At 40.3% G+C, this 26,324-nt stretch overlaps 1 protein-coding gene across 1 annotated transcript in view; it reads right to left on the bottom strand.

Annotated features, from left to right (window-relative positions):
* Positions 1-26,324, bottom strand: part of CTTNBP2 (cortactin binding protein 2) — a 193,730-nt gene that overhangs the window by 107,192 nt on the left and 60,214 nt on the right. The window contains 2 exon segments of the mRNA XM_054023582.1: positions 3,423-3,626; positions 9,542-11,201. Coding sequence (XP_053879557.1) covers positions 3,423-3,626; positions 9,542-11,201 — 1,864 coding nt within the window.

The raw sequence follows: 26,324 nt of genomic DNA, 5'->3' as shown, positions 1-26,324 counted from the left end.
CATTCTCCCTCCCTCTGTCACCTCCAGTGAATGGCTAGGATTATCAATATAATGTAGACACTTGGATGGATTAGCTCAATCACGTGCGACACATTTTGTGTCCAAAAGCAGAAGATCCTTTTCAAAGTGTAGTAAGTTGAAGTGGTTCGCGTTTTGTTAGCAGGTCAAACAAAGATGGATTGGCAAACTATTTGCTCAATTTCCCACAGACTGGTTACTGCGGCCAAATGGGAAAAACTATTTCTCAGCATCCATTCAAACACAAAAGGAGTGTTTACCTTATACTTTGGGGCCAAGCATTATCTCACACACACACACACACACACACACACACACACACACACACACACTTTGCATGGAAAGCAGAAAAAAAGCTGCTGTGGGCTAAATGTCCTGAAAATGGTTGCAGCCGGAGCTCTGAAAGCGGAACTGCCTAAGAACAGGAATTTTGTACCTAGTGTGAATAGACTTGGAAAGAATATCCTGAGTGTTCTCATCTCTCTTGCAACAAGGAGCCCAGGCCACATTCTCAGCACAGGAACATGGCAGGGAGCACTGTCAGGGTGCTGGTTACAGCTCCCTGCTCCTGTGGGTCGATTTGCACCAGCCCTAGCATAGTTTAGCAGTTTAAGGACTGCTCTACCTTTCATCAGTTGGCTATGAATCCTAAAGGACCATATTTCAACTGAATTGGTGAAGAGCAGCTGCAGTCTACCTCTGCCCTTAACCTATCATATGCATCGGGGGAGGGGATGGGGGGGGCAGACACATGACAGCTATGGTTCTTTTCCAGCCAGCTACTGCCCAAGAGAAACAAAGGAGCTGCTTCAGGGGAGAGACTGGTTCTAGAAGTCTCCAAAACCCCTTTAACCATTCCAACTGCAATCCAGAACACACTCATGCTCCCAAACAAACAAATGGTGTAGAGGATATAAGCTCATGGGTGAGGTCCTTCCACAGAAGGGGAAAAAACTATGCCTGTCTAAGTTGTCTGCTAGCCACCTGCTACTGAAAACTACTCAATTCAATCCACAGTCCCTCAAACTAAGAGTCATTTAACTATTTTCCCATCCCCAGATTCAGACCAATATCATCTCTGTTCTTATGGTCAATTAAGCCAGGACTGTCTACTGTAGGTGCTTCATCATGACACTTTCCTAAGCCTATTAGAAAATATATAATGGATTAATTTTGAAGTTGCATTTATCCAATTAAATAAGTTTGTCTGAATTTAAGTTAAGAATTACAACCTTTCTGCCAACAATTTTACAAATCTGATTTTTCCAGAGAGGTCTCAACTAGCATATACTGTACTTTAAGATGACACCAGAAACAAATGAGAGACCTATTTTATACAAGCCAGTTGATAGCTAAGGAAACGGTGAAAACCTAACTCATTAGGGTTACCATACATCCGGATTTTCCCGGACATGTCCGGCTTTTTGGGGCTCAAATCCCCGTCCGGGGGGAAATCCCAAAAAGCCGGACATGTCCGGGAAAATAGGGAGGGAGGGCTCGGCGGTGCTCGGCCGGGGCCTGTGGGGCTGGGGCCGGCAGTGCGGGGCCGGGCCGGGGCTGGGCAGGAGCCGGGAGTGTGGGCCCGGGGCCGGTGTGGTGCCGGGCCAGGGGCGCAGGGCCGGGCCGGGAGCCAGGAGCGCGGGGCCGGGCCGGGCACCAGTGCCCCAGGGCCCGAGCCAAGCCGGGTGGGAGATGCCGGGCCCAGAGCTGCTTGGCCTGGGCCAGCAGGCTGCCAGACGGAGCCGCTCAGCCAGGGGGGCCAGACTGGGCCACGCTGCACCCCGCCCCAGCTTACCTGCTACCTCCCTGTTTCAGGCTTCCCGCGAACATTTGATTCGCGGGAAGCAGGGGAGGGGGAGGAGCAGGGGCCGGAGCATCCAGGGGAGGGGCAGAGTTGGGGTGGGGCTGAGGGCGGGGAAGGGGCGGGTCCAGGTCCCCATGGAGTGTCCTCCTTTTTAAAAATTAAAAGATGGTAACCCTATAACTCATACAATTATTAAATATTTTTCAGATACTGATGTAGAATCAAAACTACTGCAATATATTATTTGTTTTAGAAAGCAACAATCTAATACCTAAAAATTACAGTATATATTCAGCTACAATTATAAGACATATTACAGTAATTAAATATTTAAGGGATGCTGTTTCCATTAATTCTGTAGAACTTTCTTATTGGGTATTTCAAGGGTAAAGCGAGTTCCCATAAACTCTCACTGAGATCTATAGGAGCTGCTGAGTAGTCAGCACTTCTGAAAATCAGGCCATTTGTTTAGGTGTCTAATTATGGATTTAGGAGCTAATTTTATGTTTCTAGTTTGAAAGTTTGGCCTGTGAACATAACAAAATTAGAACAGTTTTTCTATAACAATTTAAGACCAGTCACATAATTAGAAATTCCCCATACAATCTCCACTTAATAGATCTAAACCCACAATATTAAAAACAGTGACTATAAATCAAACCCACTATAGTCCATCACGTCTCCTGGGTAAAATCCTAGCTTTACTGAAGTCAATTGCAAAACTTCCATTGACTTGAATGGAGACAGGGATTTCAACTTTGATGTCTCAGAGAGGAAAAATGTGGGGTTTGTAGAGTCTATCCCAAGCAGAATTTTATATTAGTACTGATTCAGATTTAGTTTGCATCTTCCAATTTTTAGAGAGAAAGTGCTCATAAAAAGGCATGTGTGGTACACTTGTATCAGCTATTTAAAAAAATATTGTTCCTGCTTTGTATCAATGAAATATTTTGTTCATTTCTAATATACTTGACACTTGGTTGGATCAGATCAGAAAATGGTACAAGACAGCATACTGCTGAAAGGCTCCAGGCACTTGAACTTTTCTAGAAGTCTTTTTTTTAAATTTAATAGAAACAGAATTTAACAAATACATCATGAATTTACATACGCTCACATCAGTTATTTGTTATGTAGAGGAAATTAGGGCTATTTTGTTTCAGTTATTTTAGATGGAGCATTTTACTTTCCTACCAACATACATTTCAAGCATAAGCACTACCTATGTATAATGCATGTTCAAATTCATTTGAATAAATGACACTACTTAGTTTTAATTTGCCTAGATAAAATCACTTTTTTTAAAATCCTCTCATCTCTAATTTCATACTAATAATGAAATCCATTATCCCTTCCACAGAAAATCACTGACAACAGACTTCAAATGTACGTGTATGCCAACTGATATTTTGCTCAAATTGATCATCTATGGACATTCTTACTGATAAAACATCTGATCAGAAGCCCATGGAAGTTAACAGAAGTCTTTTCTTTGACTTCAAACCAGTTCTGGATCAGGCACAAAGTGGGCTTTATTTTCAAATTATTAATGCTTCTATTACTTTATTTATACAGTTTAACAAAACTGTGAATCCCTTACCTGTATGTCCATTCATAGCAGCAGAATACAAGGCAGAATAACCATCTTCACAGAAATAATTAATGTCCAATCCTTCTTCATTAAGCAGCATTGACAATAAAGTGACATTTCCCTGGGCAGCAGTTTGGTGAAGAAGGGTGGGCCTGCCACCCAGGGGGACAGGACCACCACTCGTTAACAAAGGGGTTAGGGAGGGAGACCAGCCTGCGAGTTAAAGCGACAGATGTTAGAGGGAAGACACATGAATAAATTAAGGCTGTGCATTATTTCCGAGCTATTAAAATATATAAAAGAAAACCTAAACAGATTCATCAACACTATAGGGTCTGTTAAGGTTTAGCATGAGTCTTGTAATGTTATTTTTTCCCCTACATCAAAAGACAATTAAAATCACACACAGTGGTAAGAAGTTATGCTCATTGTTAACTCAAATTAATAGAATTCTATCATCATGGGTTAACACAAATAAAAACTCTGGGAACATCACAAACAACTTCCACACTCCAAAATTTCTGACATTACTACCTTATACAATTCTGGCTTTATTTTAATTGTAGCTAAATCGAAAATTATTCCAGATATATTTTCATATAAGTAGGTGCTTTTTATTTTCATCTGCAAAGTTGATTTTTCTTCAAAATCTTAACCTTATAATAATATTTAAACCTGAAAGAGTATCATAGCCAAATAAGATAGAAAAATTGGTTCAAAGTGCTTCAGTTATACTTTAAAAATAAAGAATTAACAAGAGGACAGCTCAACATAAAGGTTTGCAGAAGCCCTGTAATATACATATTTGTTGTAGAACTTTGCCTTAATATATATGTTCATTTTACTCAGCAGTACTGTGATTTCTATTTTATTTTGAGACGAGCCAATGTAGAATAAGTAGCTAGTTACATCAAAATTACTGATAAAAGCTTTCAAGTCATCCAATGAAAACGGCAATCTACAAAACAGAGCTTTAGAAATCTTAGGAGTTATCTTGTTAGACATTCCACATATTATTACTTAGCAGCTTTAGAGGAGAGTTTGTTAAATGCATGAAGTCTGCTGCATATAGTATGGAAGACTTTGTGTACTCTTCCTTGATCAAAAGACTGCAAAAGAAAATAAGAAAAGGGATTGAAAAATATAAATGTTAATATATTTGTGTGTGTGTGTGTGTGTGTGTCTGACACACACACACACACTTTACCCTTTGAAAATGAGAATTCACACCATTTTTCCTTTTTGAATAGATTACTCTATTTACAGTGCATGTATGTGCACAAACACCCTCCTATATGATACTGAAATCTGATCATATAAGAAAATACATAGTCAGATTCCCAGCTAAAACTAACAAAAAATAATTAGTTGGAGCTCTTTTAGAATTGTTTTCAAAATAAGATACTTTTAGCTTGAAAATTTCAAAATAAAATACATTTTACTACTATAGTACAGAGAGGCAGCATAATATTTATTTGTAGTACTTTCAGAAAGATAAATTAACTTATTACTCATTTTATAATTTTTTATAAATTGTATAGGCAACTATAAAAAAACACTACCATATATATCAGCAGCCATATCAATCATTTAAAGTTACATGGTATACTACTTCAAATTGAAGGCCAACTTTGAAGTTGTATGAAGATATATCAATAGTTTTACTCTTATTTTTAAAGCGGGCTACGAAAGAAAATCTAGAGGTTTACAAAATAAGATTTATACAATTTAAATTACTTCTCATAAATTCTATACCTTGTGGCTTTTTAGATTACAGAAAAATCCTCTAGAACTATTTTTGCTTTACTAAGAAAAATATAAGCCAAACTTCACCTTTTGAGAAGTCAGAAATACTATACATATAAAGTAGAGTTCAGATGTTTGTGAACATTTATTCTTACAAGGTACAAAAGTGACTGAGGAATAATGGAAAGAAAAATAAAATACAATTATGAAAGCTGTTTTTCTTTCCATTGTTTCTGCCTTGTATCATCTTGTAAGCCTGAACTGTTAGTGTAGGTAGAAATTTTGTTTGAACTAACCAAAGGTATTAATTGACTTTATTGTATTTCCCTGTGTTTTTGATACTGCTTCCTGTGGATATATCTAGTGTGTCAGCATCTCCTTAAATGTTAATCCTGTTTGCCTGAACTTGCTTTTCCCTTTTAGGAATTAGTCTTGTTTGTGATGGAATGATTTTTGGACACTGGGAGGTAGGGTGAGTAGGGGGCTTAACACTTTACTGAAAACATAAGGTTCACTATGCCATTTTGAAACATTAACAACATTTCTGAGGTTTCTGCTTTTGTTGAAAAGTCGCACAAGATTTTTCAACATCATTAATAAGAATATCAGAGAAAGAATGCTTATTGTGCATTACTGTAAATGGACATCTGGTACCTTTATTCTCATTTTCAGCTTTTCGCGAGGGCAAATATACTGTTGCATTCCAGTGATGAAACGCATTGTGCTAGATTAAGAATGGATGAAAAGCTTCTACTGCATAAGACACACAAACGAAGTAATCACATAAATGCATATTTTAACTTCTGTTATCATTGCGAAGCAGCATAACAGATTTGTATTCATCCAGGATACTGTATAATAAGGTTAGGAAATATCAGTAAGGTATACGGTTTCATATGCAAAAGTGAAGCATCTGTGACAGCTTGCAGGACATACTACGTAATGAAGGGCAGAGGGATAGAAAAACAGCTTCTGGCATCAGCTTCAGAATGTGGAGATGGTTAATTTCAAAGCCCAGATCAATCTCTCCTCACATCCTATTTACCTTCCAAGCCAATCACATACAAAGGAAAAATCAATCAATATTGGAATGAACTGAATAAATACATACTCCGATTGAAGAGTGATGCAAAACCAAGAAGAAAAAGAAAGAAGAAATCCCAGGGGTATGGAAATCCAATTGACTATAATCATTTCAGTTTTAAACACTTATTTCTCTAGGAAGTCAAATCCATGGATATTTAGGAATCAAAACAAACAAGAAACACTAAGAGTATATTTTCACTTTTTCATATACACCTTGTTCAACATACATGACAAAAGGTGTGGGGGGGTTTCAGCTGTATTTAAAGCTGTAGATATTGTCATCTTGATACAAAAGAACATATTACTGATGCAACTTGTAATCTCCTTTTATTCTATATCACAGTTTTTGTTCTTTTTTAGAACCAACATTTTTCCATCACAGAAAGTGATAATATTCCAATGTTTACAGTGCAGCATTGCTTTAAGAAAGAAACTGACCTAACCAGGCGACTGATTTGCCATTAATGAAAGAAAAAAATTCAGTGAATAGGCTTTCTTCCACTCCTCCTGACTTCACATTAAAAGGAAATGAAGTCATGGATTTACTGACCTGCCAATAAACATCAAATTTCAACCTGACTCTAAAAGTCTTTGAAATATATTAATCAATCCGCTTACTATGTTTTTGAACACTTATAACAAATTCTGACTGATTTTCACCAGCACTTACTGTACAATAAAATACAAACAACATTTCAGCACACTGATTTTTAAATGAGTCAGCCCTTGTTGATGCAAAATAAAAATACTAAACACTCTGTGCAAAGATTAAACAAATAAGGTTTAAATTAAGTTGAATATTACTTTTAATAACTGAATCTCTAGCAATTCAGAGAGTTTGGAAACCTAAATACTATTGTTTGTTTCCAGTAGTGCCTATAACATGATAGGTGCTGTACAAACACTAGAAAACAATCTTTGCCTCCAAGAGTTCAACCTCTAAAAAGGCAAAATAAACAAAGATGGTAAATAAGGGGAAGGGGTTTACAACGAGACTGTCAGGTGGTTACTAACCATATATTGTAAATAAAAAAGGTGTTATTTAAATCTATCCCCATGTACCAAACTAATCACCATCTGTCTGTTTTGCCTTTACTAAGCATAAGCTATTTCAAGGCAGGGACCATATCTTTCATGTTTGTACACCACCCTGCACATAAAGGTTTAGTTCTCTTATAGCATATGCCAAAAATACATGAAGGTAGATTAAGTTCCTTACCAAGTCCCGCATTTAAGGAACACAAACACACACAAGGGGAAGTTTAAAAGTTTAAAGCAAGGGGCTTTGACAAATTCTGTCACTGCACTGTGTTGCTGGGGGATCACAGGCAAGTCACTTATCTTCTCTCTGACTCAGTTTCTAGGTCTATAAATTAGAGTTATTAGTATTTACCTACCTCTGCGCATTCCGATTTATGGAATATGTTTCCATTGCCACTGAGCTTTAGAAATCTTGTAGAAAGCAGTCCCAGTTACAGTCCCACAAGAGCCCTCTGACCATACCAAACATTTAGAGCAAATGGTCCAAACTCCTTCAGCTCCCTCCACTAAACCTCAAAGTCCTAAACTATAGAATTTGAATTACAAGGGGAAAAGGACACGAATGGTTTGTGATGAATAACCTTTCTTCTTTGAGAATTACCTCTGTATATTCCCACATATAGGAGTTTGACAAGCAATACAACAAAGCAATGATCATATCTAGATGCCACATTGACTGAAAAGTGCTCTCGAAACACAGGTTAAGAATGCCAGGTAGCAGGCTGACAGATTTCTATGCATTATGAAGGTATGCCATCAAAACTGCCTTAGTCACAATAGTGATCCGGAGAGCCTTATGTACCGTCACCTACTTAACATGTAAAACAGCTCTCCATATATAGAGCTGATAGAATTTATATAGAGATGGTTTCTGTCCTACAGACACTGTAAAAACTACATAGATTGTAGTTAATTTCCTTAGCGATTTTGTCTTATCAAATAAAAACTCAAGTCTCTACAGTATGGAGTCTAAGAAAGGGCTGGGGGAGTTTTTAGGACTGAGACTGACCGCACCAAAACCTCTGAACCATCCAAATGCTCATCACTGCTAATGAAAGTTCCTGTGCCTACTGCAGGGAGGGTCAATTTTTTTGTCAAGGTCCAAATTTCTTGGTCAAGGTATAGTCAAGGTCCAGACTCCAGAAAAAATAATGAAAAATAATAATGATGATGATAATAATAATAAGAAGAAGTAGTAAATAAAAAGATTTCAGGGTCCTTTCAAAAGCATCCGGTGGTCCAGATTTGGCCTGCGGTTTGCCTATCGACTACCCTCGATTTATAGGTGTGACTGACTTCTTTTTGGAGAGGTCCTCTCTCCCTGTGCAGTCATGGCCTAGAAAGGGGCTAATACTTGCTATTCTTATGCTGACCTTTTCCAACAAGGGAATATTTGGAAACAAAGATGATGACAGATTCAGCAGTTGATCCAAAGGTGGATCAGTGCCCTGATTCATAAGGCCTTTATCATGAGGAAAATATGGAGCTGCTAAAATGTAAACATCCTCCATGCTAACCATTGGTTAGTGAGGTAGGGAGTGAGCCTCTTTCTCAGAGAAATTAAACAGCAGGTGCATGCATCACACACTCCAGAAATACAAGAGGACACCAAACATACTGCTTAAATGTGAATTTCTCCAGGTGTGAAGAAAGGTGGTTAGGATTGCACTGCTCTTTTATAAACCGTTATAAAATTATTTGGTGTCATGAGAAGGGGATTGAATGGCTCCAGATAGGCACTGTTTTCTAAAAGGTTCAGAAAACTCAATGGCATTGGAGGAACACATACCATCAGAGAAACTATACATAGGCAATTCTCAAAATTAATTAATGTTTGTAGAGCTCTAATATCCTCACGCTTACAGAAGGCCAAAAGTATTATTAAGGAATCTCCCTTTTCTGGAGTATGTCATTATTCCAGAATCTTCTCCGAACATCTGCTCAGAATGGCCAATCTGCTCAAAACATCAATTTTCATTCCCTTATTAAGGATGAAGGCTTCACTAAAATGAAGGCTTCCTAAAAGGAAACTGACTTATGATAATTGTTAAAAACGAAAAAATTATGAAGCAAGATAAATTCCCATACCCCTGAAACTTGGAAAAAATAATATACATGTAAATTTCCACTTAAAAAAAAAGATAAATCAGTTTAGAGAAAAAGCTGTAAAAGATAAATAAAGCAAATGACAGAGCCAGAGAAAAAGACAGAACATTCTTAGAGGGAGATAGTTTGAAGTATATCAATCCCTTTACCTGATGCTGTTGCCAGTAGGCTGTCTGAATCACATGGTCTACAGGATGAAGCACTAATAGGGTTTATGAAGGAGCTACAGGCAATGGTGGTGGGAATGACAAAGGAACTTTCTGAACATGCAGGTTGGTTCAGTCCAGGGGATTGGGAAGGCCAGGCACCCACCTGAGATGTGGCCATGGCTGGTATGGCACAGCCTGCAGATGCCATAGATATATCTATAGTAGGTTTTGGTGGCAGCTGAGGTGAGGACTTAGAAATAATTTCCTCATTTATTACCCTGATTCCTTGTGGTGAACTGGAAGGAGGTGAAATCATGGTTTTGCTGTCAAATTTTACACCTATATTAGAGGATCGACTACTATCCATAATAACTTTAAGCTGTGGGTGTGGTGGAGAAGGAGTTTGTGAAAGCCCTGGCTTTTTTGGAGGAATAGGTGGAGGATTTCCTCTGTCAATTCTTGATACATTGGGAGTCTTTAAACCCGTTCTACCAACTGGGGGATAGGTGCCAACTTCCACTGAATGTGACATTCCAGGCCGCAAAGTAGCACCACCTTGAGGACTTGTAAATCTTGAAAGGACTTGGGTGACAGTATTCCGAGCTAGCTGTTTGGCAACTAGGTTGTCACGACTAGTGGGAGAGACATCCCTTGATGGAGGGCTTTGGGTAGTGTTTCCATTTTGGTCTTGATCATTAGCATTAGCTTGAAATCTAAATCTAGCTGCTTGGACTCGAGGATTTAGGCCGGGATGCACAGTAGTGTTGGCAGACTGTGACTGTAAACTGTGCATAGACGAAGCTAATGAGTGATTCTGAGATGCAATACTTGATGCTGGAGAAACGGAGAGGGCAGCATTGCTTGGAAAGGGGGAAGTGCTATTTGTAAAATCTGGTGATGAGCCAGTACTTGGTCCATTTTCCTCAATTCTGTTTTGACTTGGAGTCAGAATAGGAGTTGTGGATGGGACAATCAGTTCACTACAGGAAGAGTGCCTATCAATGACTGGTTTCACAAATGCTGCATTGGTGGATACATTCGTTTTTGTGCTGCCAGCAACCAGAGAGTTCACTGCTGAAGGCTTTACAGGCACAGTCAAAGGCAACTTCCTAACATTTTCAGTGCTAATGTCCGTCGGCATTATATCTGTCTGACAGGCAATAGTTCTTGAAGCTGGGACTTCTGTTCCAACAGATACTGAAACAAAACCCTTATCTTTATTTCTACAAGTGAGAGAAAGGTTTGGTTTACTGTCATTTTCCTTTTTTAACTGCTCAATCATTTTTCTCATTTTATCTCTCTCTTCTTTGAGGTCACTAGTATGTGCTTCCTCTCTGTTAAGTTTGGCACGCAGCTGCTCCCTTTCTGTGTCAAACTCAGAGAGCTGTTTTTCCATTTGAGCTTCCATTTGTGTACTCCTTTGTTTCTCAGCTGCAAGAGATTCCTCCAATTCATTAGCCTTTTTTTTTTCTTCTTCAAATTTTGACATTATTTCTTCCAGTTTCTGGGCTTCCTCTATAATTTTGCCAGACAACTGTTTACATTCTTTCACTAGCATCAATACTACATGTTTATTCTTGCCACGTTCTTCTTCAAGGCGAGCAGACAACTTCTTATGCTCCAGCTCAAGCATCTGTAACTGAGACTTTTCCATTTCCAACTGAAATAAAAATGTATAGGTGAAGTCTCATTAATGTATGAAATACAGCTTTTCAACATGGTATGTTATTAACATGACATTGTTGTTTCAATCTTTTAAGAACATTCTGTATTACTTAAGCAAATTCCAGTATTCTACCGTTAGATAAAAGCTGAGATACAAAATGTTGGAATGTTTGAGGACCAAACCAAAAAATCGAGAAAAAAATTAATTTAAAACCAAAACTGATTTTCTTCAGTTACTCACTCAAACGAATGAGGGGAAAAATGATTTCGGTTTCAAAAAACATCCAAAGCGAAAAAACCAAAGCAAAACTAAATGTACAGGGATTTTGTTTAATTTCCAGGGTGTTGTGTTATCCAAAACAAAATTTTATGAATTTTCATTTTGTTTCATTTTCAGATGGCTTTCACCCTTTTTTGCTTTTTTTTAAAAAAATAACAACATAAGATTGGCCATACTGGGTCAGAGTACTACAGGTCCATGTAGCCCAGTATCCTGTCTTCCAACAGTGGCCAATGCCAGGTGCCCCAGAGGGAATGAACAGAACAGATAATCATCAAGTGATCCAACCCCTGTCGCACATATAAATATAGCAAATATACTATTTGCTGAAAACAATGTTACCTAGCTCTGTGGATGGCAATACAATCTAAACCACTTCAGTATTTCCCTATCAGCCTCATATACACCGCAAACAAAAATTGCTAACTAGCACTTCTCATGCTGCAGCGTCCTCTTCCTATGCTGTTTATCTGCATTACTGGCTAAAATAAATAAATATATAAATAAATAAATTCTGCATTCTCTGAATACCCTTATAATTTCTTTAAATTGACCCTATGATCTTCCTATACAGCCGGAAAGTCTCTCCCTCTCACCCCACCATAATCACCACATATTAAGAGGTTAACCTTACCTAGTGTACATGTACAGAAAGAACAAGAACCACCACACTTTTGAAGTGCATTTGCTTGTTTAATATTTTTACTAACTCTGGGAAAATATTTACAGTCAACTAAAAGTCTAGTGCTTGCAAACTTGCAAGCTTCACTCTGACTTCAGTAAGAAAGTTTCTTGCTTCCATCATACTAGAATTTTTCACTTTCCAGCAATTAACAGTTTGCTGCACAGATGGATTAACAGCTGATCTATAGAGGGTCAGGGCAAACAGCAATATACTTTAAATGAGCTCACTTGCAATAACTGCTTCACTTCAGTACTTCTGATTACTACAGAGGAAGGATTTTATGTTAAACTAGATGATAAATAACACTAATTTCAGAGTTGTAAGAAGATACTGTACAGTGAATATATTTCATGTAAACTGTAATCCGGGGAACCAGATGGCCTAGGGAATTGGTAATGGGATATGGAGCAGTTCATTTTTAAATCCGTGGTTTTTGGCCTTGGTTGCTATCAAAAGAAACTCATTACATATGATGACTTTTGAGTAGCCTGCTGTTACCCAATGATATCCCAGGTCCTCCTCCAGTAGAAGACTGACAGTTTCTTGGACAGCTTCTGAAATGTTTTTCTTATTCCTGCACGTGTGCTCTCTCTCTGTGTCTCTCTCTCTCTCTCATTTTAATTAGACCTATCCACTATTTTGTTTCAAAGGTAATAAATACTATTTTTCTTAGGATAGTTCCTTTAGTCCACCACTGTTATCTAATACTTAGTGGAAATGAAACTTGCATCATATCAGGAGGGGAACAGGACAGGGAAAAGGACTGCAGGTCAGAAGTTTGATTCTACTTGCTGTCGCTCATTTTTTGGAGGCTACATTTTACCCATTTGGTAAGTCCAGTTCAGATACACAACAGAGAACTCTGAAAAGGGAAGGAACGTTAGGTAAATCTTTTGGAGGGATAATCTTCATGAAATGCTGGTAAAATGATAAGGTTGTCTCAACTGCCCAACATTTTAATTAGTGTTCTCTTACTTGTAAATGTTTCCTCTGCTTTGTTGGGAAGAGGAAAGAGGGCAAAAAATAGATCTGGGGAGAGTGGGTGATGTTGACAGGGTGGACCAGAAAAATTGGGATAGAGTGGAGGAGGGGTGGTGGTAATAGGGTCCTATATAAAGATAAAGCCTCTAGTATTGGGACGTCTTATCACCCTAGATGTTGACAACCGTGATAGATGTTTTACATACAGTAAAATTTCCTTCCTGTGCCTGATCATCATGAGGATGATCAAGTTAAAACAAAGTCATTATGACTAACCAAGCTCTTACACTACAAGTTTCATTTTGATCTCCCATATCAAAAGAGGTCCTCAGACAGCAGTGGCTAAACCTAAAGCTCTAGATTTATGAGTGACAGGAGCCCTATGATGATTTAACAGCAACACCCAGCATCTCACAACCCATCCTGCCCACCTCCATTGCCCCAAACTAGTTTGCTCTTCATTAACAAGAGAGTATTCAGTAGCAATATAAAAAGGATAATAGGAAATCCGAAGGGACTGCTAAGTGAAGAGTAGCAGCAGCATCTGTCAATGACAATACACCAGCAAATATTAATTTACCGTGATTTATCAGATTGCAATTAGGACTGTCCCTGAGACTTCAGTTACAGTCACCCACAGGCAGAAAATCATGCTCCTTGTCCAGCAAAAGTCATTCCGTTTGCCATTTTACCACTAAGGAATTAGCACCTTCATGGGCAAATCGCGCCAGCAACAGCTGTACTAATGTTGCTAGTGTGACTGAAGAAAGTCATGGAAAAAGTACATATGACAGAGTCTGACACTCTAGATTATTTTTCAATGAGAAAGTGGCTCAGTCCTCTGCAGACTACCCCTAATACGTTAACCCAACTGAAGACAATAGATTACACTGAGCATTACTGCATGTTGGGAAGGAGATTGGTTTTGTACGTTAACTGAAATAAAACTAACTTATTTTCAAGTTGTTACAGACACAGCTAATAATCTAATATAGCTGAAGTTGCTAGTAACTCAGAACCTTTCAATTGGCACTCTGGAACTCACAGATCAAATTAACATCCAGGGGAAAAAAAGGAAAACAGCCATCCTTTAATAATAGCTTTTATACAATGAATTCATATACAACTAACTTGTGAATAAGCTGAAGCATGCAGCATTGTCCTCATCAACATTCAAGCTGTAGTATCACCAAGAACCAAGCAAGTTTTACCCAGCTAATACAGCAATACATCAGATTGTCATGAATAGGAATCAACATGCTGAAATGAAGCATGTTTATCATAATGACTTGGCAAAGCATATGTAAATAAAGAAGAAAGTTTGGTTTCAGGTGTCATGCACCTGATCTAATTATGCTGAACTGTCAACTAGCAGCATCTATTATCTGACCCATCAAGCTAAAATTAGTTCTTAGCTTGCAGCACAGGAATGCTCTCATCCAAGTTTCAAAAGTGTTTGCTTTAGTCCTGCTTCCAAATATTGTTCTCGGCTGAAAGGACTCCACTTTCTTCCCTAGTTCTATTGTAAAATATCTTTATATAAGGCTTGTATCTGAAAGGTTTGTCATCTTCTCTTGTGGAAACAACGTTAATAAGCTGGATCAGGCCTGTCAAGCCCCTTGTTAAAAGAAGTAATAGATCAATCTCTAATCCTTTTCCCTGTGAAGATATATCTTTAAAATCAAACTAATGCCAGCTGACTGCAAAGACTGAAAGGCATACACAGTTGGGCTCCACCTCTGCATAACGACATTAAGGGAGAAGTGGGAGATACACTTAAAGATCCCCCCCCCACACAGTTTTATACAGAACAATGAATCAAGTAAGCTTAAAGTGCATCCCAAAGAATAATTTCATTAACATTCCCAGCAGATGATTTGGGAGATGGGGAACAGGAAGAAATTGGTGTATTTATTGGAAGGAAAGTACACAATTGATGGATTTTTGAGGGGCAGAGGGGTTGAGAGTAGAGTATTTCACCTAAAGAATGCTACATAGTTGCCACAGATGTGGAAAGTTTAAGCGGGTACCACTTGTCTGTAATGTAGTGATTGGCTTTTTAAAAAAATTAAGGCTTTGGTTCTCCAGAAGATAATGGCACTCGGCCAGGAAAATTGCCAACTCACCCTCAGCAAGTTGATTTTTCAAGTCCCATTTTCAACTAAATATTCATCTCTGCTCATACTAAATAAAAAGGTGGGATTATAGTGACAATGTCCAGAGAAGTACTGTATATACATTTTAAAGAACACAGTAGTTTATTTAATTAAAGTTTAATTTACAGGTCACTGAACTATTTAAAATGGTGGTTGATATAATTCAGATGTCTCTGGAGACTAAAACCAAATGATCAGACAAATTAAGATCTAAGAATTGTTTCTAAAATTATGATTTATTCAACCAAATATTTAAATTCCCTTCTGCGAAACAAAAACAAAAAAAAAAATCTATCCCTTACTGTAGCTATTATAGTTTGGACAAGCATCAAAATTTCACTACTCTGTAGTGAGTGAAAAATTTAAGGCTTTACTTAAGATTACAAATCCTCTGAAATGCAGATTTCGTTATCTTGGGCCACACAGTCAGCTACTTACTCACACTGGTAAGCAGTTACATGAATAGTCCCACTGAAGCCAGTAGGTTGACACTTTAGCCCAATGAAGTCAGTTAAAGAATTTGATCTCTGAAATAAACTTGGAATCTTTTGGAATATTGAGGGAAATGGGGAAAAGAAATTCTTCAAAAATGCTTTGCTGAGTCCACAATACAATTTTTATTAATTTGATACATTTTTCAGTGAATGACATTGCAGCACACAATACTCATCATTTCATCTTTGTTAGGTAACAGACTACAGCCAGATCCCATTTAGAATGCAGGATTTCATTGGACAGTATAAGGTTCGAAATGTCGCCATACTTTGTGTTCTAACCAACTTTTAGCTATCTGTTAACAGATGGGTATTTAGATATTACATACTGATAAAATTCTCTCCCCCAAATAAACACTTTGTTGGTGAACAGACGTATGCATTCTCTTGAATAAGGAATGAAATATGACACTAGTACCAGCACAAACTATTACAACAGAATGACTGGAGTTACATTAGCTTCTTTCACTCCATTAGGTTAGTTTTGTAGGGACCTATCAGGGTTCTTTACTGAGATAAACCCTTTAGTGTGTACCCAAAATACAGGCTCCATCACAAATTTGAAAACACTGTAACCTTCTAGAAATTATTATAGAAATTAGCAAGCAAATGAACACACCCTCTCCTGCCCTCTGTCCTACACCAATGGTTCATGCTTCAACATATCCTTTCTTATCCTATAAGCATTCATTCCTTCTCATTCCCACACCTGGAACTCCCTCCCTAACACAGTGCACCAGACAGCCACCACCTACTCATTCAAATCTTTTTTTCTTTTTTTTTTTTAAACTTAATTCTTCTGTGAATCCCACTAAGGCTATCTCAGATCAGGAGTTATACTGTCACCCAGCCTTTATATTACAAAACAACTGCACATAATCATACAACCATCTTTTGAGACACATTCTGCATTGTGCATCCATTTTTTATACTCTGCTTAGAGTGTAAGCTTCTTTGGGCAGGAACCTATGCCTTTGTCTTGTCGACACTTGAATACTTGCTGTCGCTAAAAAATGCGATCACCATCTGATCAAGCAAAGATACACTATACGGTTTGACTGTGACAGCAGAATTATGAAAAGAATATCTTTTAAGACCTAGGGGTGAAAGTCTGGCCCTACTAAAGTCAATAGAACACTCCCATTGATTTCAAAAAGGCCAGTAGTTTTCCCCAGGACTGTATGTTTAGATTTATTAAAATGTAGTAACTATTAAGAGCTCAATTATGCATATGACTAAAATTTTTAAAATTTTTACAAAAGAATCTTTATCAGAGGCCAAGGACTTTATCCTGGGCTTTTGTATTTCAATACACATACTCTTCTATGTTCACGATAGCTCCTAGACCAGTGTTTCTTGACTTTTTCCATATCAGGAGCCCCCTGGAGCTCATTCAGCCAGAATCTAGTCAGAAACATCCCTGCCATTTCCCACTTTGTCCCAACTAGAGCTGGTCAAAGCTTGGGAGTTTCAGTTCAGGATAAGTTTCTGTATTTCCACATTTGCTTTCATTCTAATTTGGAATGAAAGCAAAAAACTTGCCAAATATTTTTTGGCAAACCTAGGGTTACCATATGTCCGGGTTTCCCCGGACGTGTCCAGCTTTTGGGTCTTTAAATAGCCGTCCAGGGGGAAATCCTGGACATTTTTAGCTTTTACAAATTCTCCCCAGACGGCTATTTAAAGACCCAAAAGCGCTGACAGGGCAGCCGTGCTGGGGGAACTGCAGCAAGCCGGCGCCACCGGCTGAGAGCTCCTGGTGCGGCAGTGTCAGCCCACGGGGGCCTGCCGCCCGGCCGGCAGGAGCCTGCAGAGCGCAGCCCTGCCCCGGCACACAGAGAGGCAGCGAGGAGGTCTCGCTCCCCTGTGTGCTGCAGTGGGGCGGGGCCTGTAGACTCAGGCAGAAAGACTGGCCCGCCCCTGCCCCCCTCCCCTCGACCCGACCCAACCGTAGGAAGGAGCCAGAGGGACCTGCCTGCTGGATGCTTCCCGGGAGCCGCTCCAGGTAAGCACTGCTGGGCTCACCCGGTCCCCTGGCAGGTCCCTCTGCGGGGGCTCCCCTCAGCCCCACTGCCCTCAGCCCCCACCCTGACCCTGTTTCCTCAGCCTCTCCCGCAGTGCCCCGTGCCCCCACCCTCAATCTACTGCCCTCAGCCCCCCTGAACCTGTTCCCTCTGCCTCCCCCACAGTCCCTCCTCTCCCCCCCGATCATCTCACCCTGCATGGATGTGGAAATCCGTCCCGGCTTCCAGGCTGTCGTTAGCCCCGGGGCAAAAGATCAGCAGAGGTTTCCAAACGGAAGTTTGCAGCCTTTGCTCAGACCCAAACATTTTCACTTAAAATACCCAAACCCATCCTGACACCCATCTGTTCTGTCCAGATTTGCTGTTATCGCTGTTGAGGCCAAAGTGGTTTGAAAAATTAAAAATCCATGACACCACTGTGTTGCTTCCCCCTGTGTTGCTCCTTAATCTGATGGACCTGCCGATAATGAATAAAGATGAATGCCCTGGGAGCAATGTGTCAGGCAGACAGTTTGTCAAGTAGGAAAGTGAATGCTGAAGCCCTCACAAAATGCAGAGGCTTTTCTTAACCTAAGCACTGAAAAAGAGCCAGATACGCTGCATGGGTTTGAAAGTGACAAGAGCCTAGCGACTGACCAGAGCAGCGCCGGGTTTGAAGTGATGAGGAGGGTCTGTGTCATGAAGTCTGCATTTCAACTGAGGACTCTTCCATTGCCAGGGTAGCGCTGGTGCAGGTCTGCCGCCCGGCACGGCAATGCTGAGAGGTGCCAGTGTAGACCCGACCCACTGCCCTCAGCCCCCACCCTGACCCTGTTCCCTCAGCCTTCCCCGCAGTCCCCCCCTCTACCTCCTACCCCGAACCCACTGCCCTCAGTCCCTGCCCCCGTTCAAACAGCCTCCCCCACATTCCCCCTGCTCCCCCCAACCCACTGCCCTCAGCCTTGCCCTACCCCAAATCTCTTCTTCAGCCTCCCCTATTATCCCACCCCCATCACTCCCCCTGCTGTTCCACCCCCTCAACTTCCCCCCATTCCAGTCCTGCTCCCCTCTGTCTCATCCCCTGCAGACCCTGTCCCTCTTCCCAACCCCCCGACCCTCCCCAGCCCAGCCCCATTGTCTCCTCCACCCCATCCCACTCTACACAGCTCTCTCTACCCTGTCCCATTCATGCTCCCCTCAGCCCCTACCCTACTCCCCCCATCCCAGTCCTGTCCCATCCCCCTCAACCCCGCCCCCGTCCCAGTCATGTCCCCCTCAGTTCCTGCACCCTGCTTCCCCCAGTCCATCCCCACACACCCACCGACTCCCTCAACCTCCCTCCCCCAAATCCCACTGCCTGGACCCACCCCCGTCCCGCTCAGGACATGCATGAAAAAGAAGCAATGGGCTTAAATTGTAGCAAGGGAGATTTAGGTTAGACATTAGGAAAAACTTCCTAACTGTAAAGATAGTTAAGCACTGGACAAATTACCTAGAGAGGTTAAGGAATAGCAGTCATTGGAGTTTTTTTAAGAGGTTAGACAAACACCTGTCAAGGATGGTCTAGTTGTTATTATTCAGTCCTGCCTCAGTGCAGGGTTTTGACTAGATGACCTGTTGATGTTCCTTCCAGTTCTACATTTCTGTGATTCACACTGAATTGCCTTATGCCACTGTCTAGTAGTAGTGGCACACAGTTCTCTGACATGCAGGTTTATAAAATTGTAGTTAATATACAATTTAGAGCATAGCAATTTTAAAGCTCTGCATGTTCAGACCAACTGAGCTGAAAATTGTGATCTATAGTATTCAAAACTATTAAGATGTGGGTTGAAATAAAATCAGCATGAATTGCTCAACAATATCAATGGAATCAGCATTGCGCTGCTATATATTGTAAAACATTACAGTGAAATCTTGCAAGTATTACATAGCACACCACCTTGCCCAAGTGGTAACTAAGCATAACATTTTCCTGTTTCAACATTCTTAACTTGTATCCCTCCTAGAAGTTGTTTTTTTCCAAACACTGAATGCTGCTAAGTTATGAGTTTTAGCAGTTTTTTTTTTCTTTTAAACCACAGCACTGAATGTTATTCTAAAATTGTTTCCCAAATATTCTTAAACTCCCAGTTTATCCCCCGCTGATGTTCATTGTGAAAAGTATTGCAGGTCTAATAATAATATTTGGCACTTTTGTAATTCACTGTCCAACATGCGTTTTGTGCCCTCCTCTGGTGGATTTTTAGAGGATAACTGTATAGCTACCAGCTAAGGGAGTTATATCTTGAACTCAAGTAGTAGAAGCTCATGCTTTTAAGTCTGGATGGCTCGGGTTCAATCTTTGGTGACTAGCTATGATGGAGGTTGCTACACTTATAATCCCTTTAATCAGAAATTCTGAATATGCTTTGTTGTAGGCAGAACTAGCCTATAGTTAAGCAACTGAAAATTTAGAATGGGAAGTGTTGAAATGTTGGAAAGCCTTATAATTTTGCCAATCTGGAACGAACATCCCATCTGAGGGATGGGGGCGGGGAGAGAGGAGAGTGAGACAGGACCAGGAAACTGGGACAAGGAATCCAGAGCGGTAGTGGGAGGCAGTTGAAATCAGATGAGGAGCTGGGGGGGGGGGGTTAGACAGCAATAGGATAGACACAGACTGGAGGGGATGGGGAAGAAGGGTCTTTGACTACTCGAGACCACTCCGTTTTCTGAACATTTGATTCACGGGAAGCAGGGGAGGAGGAGGGGCAGGGGGCGGAGCATTCAGGGGAGGGGCGGAGTCGGGCGGTGACTTTGGGGAAGGGATGGAATTGGGGCGGGGAAGGGGCGGAGTTGGGGCTCCTTGGAGTGTCCTCTTTTTCCAGGACTGCAATATGGTAACCCTAGCAAACCAGAGATCCCAAAAAATTTCATTTTGGAAATACCAAAATATGTTAAATTGACTTTCTTGTCAGTTTCACTCAGCCACTATAAGACAGGGATCTTGCCAGACATGGGCGCCTCGCCAGAGCTGAGGGTCTCAGGGCTTCTAGGCTCCCTGCCTGAGCCAGGGCATTCATGACTTCCAGGGCCCTGCAGCAGAGTTGGGAGCCTAGAAATCTTTGGACTGTCTCCAAGAGTCTGCTGCTCTGGGGCAATCCACATGGCAGGGAAGCACTGCTCCCTGGAGTGGAGGGGGAACCTATTAGCCCCAAGAGACCCAGCTGGAGCCAGGGTCTCCGGGAGCTGAAAGGCTCTCTGCTGCAGGGTTGTCAACCCTGGAACACTGTGTTTTAGCTAGAGTTTTGTCAAATCTACAACAGATTCGACAAAACATTTTGCTCCAGTTAATCAGCATCTTCAGACTAAACTAAGTTTTGTCAGAAAATTTCTGACTAGCTCTAGTTGTGACACCTGATTGCAACCTCCAGGCTGGGAATCCTTGTTCAAGGAAACTTAAAGGGGTGCCATCTTGATGGGTATTTCTAAACAAGCAATAAAATCCACAGCTACATATACTGATATAGGGAAATAATTTTGGTTTTTATAAGAGTATATCAATTATCCCCATCATGCAGAACCTCCTCCCTCCATCTATGGTAATATGAAATCCCTCTCAAAATGATCATCTGCTATTTGGAATTTCAAGCTTCTACCCAAACCAATGAGGCAATAAATCTGGCAAAAAAGGTAGGAAAAGATTTTTATAAATGGCAAAAGTGTATCTCTCTCACTTTCTTGGTCCTCAAAGGTGCTTAAAGGTTACTTAAAGCTTTTTGAAAAACAAAATTGCTCTCTGGCTTAGAGTGTACATGGAAAATTTCAGTTTGACTAATGCATAATCCTTTAGAGTGGATATGATTAGTAACCTGGGTTAAACATACCACCACACATGCTACCTACAATAAAGTTTTAAGACAAATATATACCTGATATATAGAATTATACTATGGCTGTCAATTAATTGGAGTTAACTCATGTGATTAACTAAAAAAATTAAAAATTAATCACAATTAATCAAAGTTTTAATCGCACTGTTAAACAATAGAATACCAATTGAAATTTATTAAATGTTTTTGGATGTTCTTCTACATTTTCAAATATATTGATTTCAATTACAACACAGAATACAAGGTGTATAGTGCTCACTCTATATTATTATTTTTCATTACAAATATTTGCACTGTGAAAATGATAAAAGAAATAGTATTTTTCAATTCACCTAATACAAGTACTGTAGTGCAATATCTTTATCCTGAAAGTGCAACTCACAATTGTAGATTTTTTTTGTTACATAATTGCACTCAAAAACAAAACAAAGTAAAACTTTAGAGCCTACAAGTCCACTCAGTCTTAATTCTTGTTCAGCCAATTGTTAAGACAAACAAGTTTGTTTACATTTACGGGCAAGAATGCTGCCCACTTCTTATTTACAATGTCACCTGAAAGTGAAAACAGGTGTTCGTATGTCACTGTTGTATCCGGCATTACAAGGTTTTTACATGTCAGGTATGCTAAACATGCTTTTGCCCCTTCATGCTTTGGCCACCATTCCAGAGGACATGCTTCCATGCTGATGACGCTTGTTAAAAAAATAATGTGTTAATTAAATTTGTGACTGAACTCCTTGGGGGAGAATTGCATGTCTCCTGCTCTGTTTTACCCAGATTCTGCCATATATTTCGTGTTATGGCAGTCTTGGATGACGACCCAGCACATGTTGGTCGATTTAAGAACACTTTCACTGCAGATCTGACAAAACACAAAGAAGGTACCAATGTGAGATTTCTAAAGACAGCTACAGCACTCAACCCAAGGTTTAAGAAACTGAAGTGCCTTCCAAAATCTGAGAGGGACAAGGTGTGAAGCATGCTTTCAGAAGTCTTGAAAGAGCAACAGTCTGATGCAGAAACTACAGAACCCAAAGCACAAAAAAGAAAATCAACTTTCTGTAGGTGGCATCCAACTCAGATGATGAAAATGAACGTACGTCAGTCCATACTGCTTTGAACATTATTGAGCAGTACCCGTCACCAGCATGGAAGTATGTCCTCTGGAATGGTGGTCGAATCATGAAGGGATAGATGAATCTTTAGTGCATCTGGCATGTAAATATTTAGAAATGCTGGCTACAACAGTGCCATGTGAATGCCTGTTTTCACTTTCAGGTGATATTGTAACACGAAGCAGGCAGCATTATCTCCCATAAATGTAAACAAACTTATTTGTCTGAGCTATTAGCTGAACAAGAAGTAGAACTACGACTGAGTGGACTTGTAGGCTCTAAAGTTTCTCCTTTTATTTTTGAGTGCAGTTATTTTTTTGTACATAATTCTACATTCATAAGTTCAACTTTCATGATAAAGAGATTGCCCTACAGTACTTGTATTAGGTGAACTGAAAAGTACCATTTCTTTTGGGGGGGGGGTTACAGTACAAATATTTGTAATCAAAAATAAATATAAAGTGAAAGAAGCTTTTTGGAACATCTCTGAGGGTGAGATTTACCTGTAATCTGTCTCTTAATGTATTATATTAGGCTTAGACTTGCGTGTTTTTGCTTTATTTTGCTTGGTGACTTACTTTGTTTTGTCTGTTATTACTTGAAACCACTTAAATCATACTTTTTATACTTAATAAAATCACTTTTGTTTATTAGTAGACCCAGAGTAAGTGATTAATACCTAGGGGAGCAAACAGTTGTGCACATCTTTCTATCGGTGTTATAGAGGGTGGACAATTTATGAGTTTGCCCAGTATAAGCTTTATGCAGAGTAAGACGTATTTATTTGGGGTTTGGATCCCATTGGGAACTGGATTTCTGGGTGCTGGAGATAGGTGACCAGTTTTTGGTTAAAGTCTGAAGTTTTGGGGGCATGGACCAGACCCTGGGTCTGTGTTGCAGCAGGCTAGCGTGTCAGGCTCAACAAGGCAGGGAAAAAGGGCTCAGAGGTAAATTTAGCACATCAGGTGACAGTCCCAAGGGGGTCTCTGTGACCGAACCCGTCACAAATGCATATGACTGGAATATTGATATAGAAGGCTATAGCTTGCACAGACAGGACAGGCAGGGAAAAAAGGCAGGAGGTGTTGCCTTATTTATTAAAAATGTATACATTTCGACTGACGTGGAGATGGAAATAAGAGACAGACCTGTTGAAAGTCTCTGGGTAAGGATAAAAGGGGTAAAAAGCCAGGGTGATGTCATGGTAGGGGGTCTACTATAGACCATCTAACCTGGAAGAAGAGGTGGATGACACTTTTTTTTAAACAACTAAAAAATCATCCGAAGTACAGGACTTGGTGGTGATGGGGGACTTCAACTACTCAGACATCTGTTGGGGAAAATAATACAGTATGGCACAGATTATCCAACAAGAATGTATTGGAGACCATTTTTTATTTCAGAAGGTGGAGAAAACTACTAGGGGAATGACTGTTCTAGATTTGATTTTGACAAAAAGGGAGGAACTGGTTGAGAATTTGAAAGAGGAAGGCAACTTGGGTGAAAGTGATCATGAAATGGTAGTGTTCATGATTTTAAGGAATGGCAGGAGGGAAAACAGCACAATAATGGATTTTAAGAAGACAGACTTTTGCAAACTCAGGGAGTTGGTAGATAAGCTCCCAGGGGAAGCAAGTCTAAGGGGAAAAACAGTTCAAGAGAGTTGGCAGTTTTTCAAAGAGGCATTATTAAGGGCACAAGAGCAAACTATCCTACTGTGTAGAAAAGATAGGAAGTATGGCAAGAGACCACCCTGGCTTAACCAGGAGATGTTCAATGATCTGAAACTCAAAAGAGTCCTAAAAAAGTGAAAACTAGATCAAATTACAAAGGATGAATATAAACAAATAAAATACGTATGTAGGGACAAAATTAGAAAGGCCAAGGCACAAAATGAGATTAAACTAGCTAGAGACAAAGTGTAACAAGAAAACATTCTACAAATACATTAGAAGCAAGAGGAAGACCAAGGACAGGGTAGGCCTATTACTCAATTTGCGGGGGGGGGGAGGAAGGGGAGGTTAGGGGGGCACACTACTGAAATCAGGTGGGCTAAGAAGCTACTAGGGCTATAGCCCCAGCCAAGGCACAACCCATGGGAACTCTGACTAGAAGATCACCTGGCTCCACCGATTGGTCTAACTATGCTATTTAAGCTAGGAGGAGGAAAAGGAAGTTTGTCTGAGCAACAAGGTGGTTTCCTGTTGTGCCTGCCTCCTGCAACCAACCCTGCTCCTGCTCTCCTTGTGGCTCCTGCCTTACCCCCGCCTTCATTCCTGTTCCCATAGCGCTCCTGCTCCGTGCTTGATCCTTGCCTCTCCCCCTGTCCTTCTGCATCGCTGTCAATCCTCAGTGACCAGTCCTGGCTCCGATCCCGGCCTCTGACTTCTGACCCTGACTCCGGCTTGACTCTTGGCGCTGGCATTTGGCATCTGACCTCAGCTCTAACTCCTGGTTCTGACTCTTCCTTGACCCCTGGCTCTGCTAACTGGCAGTTGACTCGGTGCTCACCCTGGGCTTAGCTCCCCAACCTAGATGCCTGCTCACCCACTAGACCTGACTCCTGCTCTGACTACTAGGCCAGACTGCCTATATACTGGTCCATTACTGGTCCTAACTAAAACTAACACTAAGAAGGATATTAGCTATACAACTATACAACTCTCAGCCAGTGAGAAGGGATTGTGAGGTGAAAACCACACAGAGCTCTGACTCCAGCCTCAGGCAGTGAGAAGGAACTGAGGGGGGGTGGGGACAGTATCACCTCATATAGCCAGGGGAGGCGCTGTGGCCACAAGATGCAAGCGCTGCCCCTTCAGAAACTGCTAGGCAAAGTTCTCTGGCTCTGATGCACTGGTCACACGCACACCTACTTGAAATACATTGCTGCATCTACTTGAAGAAGAACTACATGTATTATTCAGGGCATAGGGGTACCATGGATTTATATAGTGGCATAGTCTATAGAAGAACATATAGTCTACATACACTAGAACAGATTTGCTTGTTTAGTTATAGTTAACTAACGCAGACACAGTTTATTCTATCAAAAAAGAGTGCTTTTGCCAATATAGCTTATACCAGTCCCCCAGGTAAAATAAGTGATATAGGGAAAAGTACCTTTATGCTGGTATAAATGTGTCTACACTAGGGTTTTTGCCAGTATAAAAATGTTGCACCAAAAAAAAAAAAAAAAAAAAAAAAAAAATTAACCTGCTCCACCCCCTACCCAACATTACTATAACCAGCAAAAAATTTTAGTGTAGAGCTGGCCTTATTCAAAGGATTTCATAGAGAAGAATACTGAAGCACCAGACCCTTTCGCTACATAACTTTTTGAAATAAAAACGTCCCTTATGCAATTATTATTCATTAAAATGTGGTTCTAACATTCCTCATTTCTAGCCCTCGTTTTCCTAACGAGAAACTAATGGAGAGTCAAATGTAAATTATGCTGGAGAATAGAATTCGAAGAAAAAAAAAGTGATATTAATGGAAGATGATCTAGAAAACTTTGTGGACAAGCTTG

This window comes from Malaclemys terrapin, chromosome 1 (assembly GCF_027887155.1).
Source record: "Malaclemys terrapin pileata isolate rMalTer1 chromosome 1, rMalTer1.hap1, whole genome shotgun sequence".
Classification (NCBI taxonomy): domain Eukaryota; kingdom Metazoa; phylum Chordata; order Testudines; family Emydidae; genus Malaclemys; species Malaclemys terrapin.
Note: the sequence above shows the minus strand (reverse complement) of the source record. Positions and strands in the feature narration are given on the sequence as shown.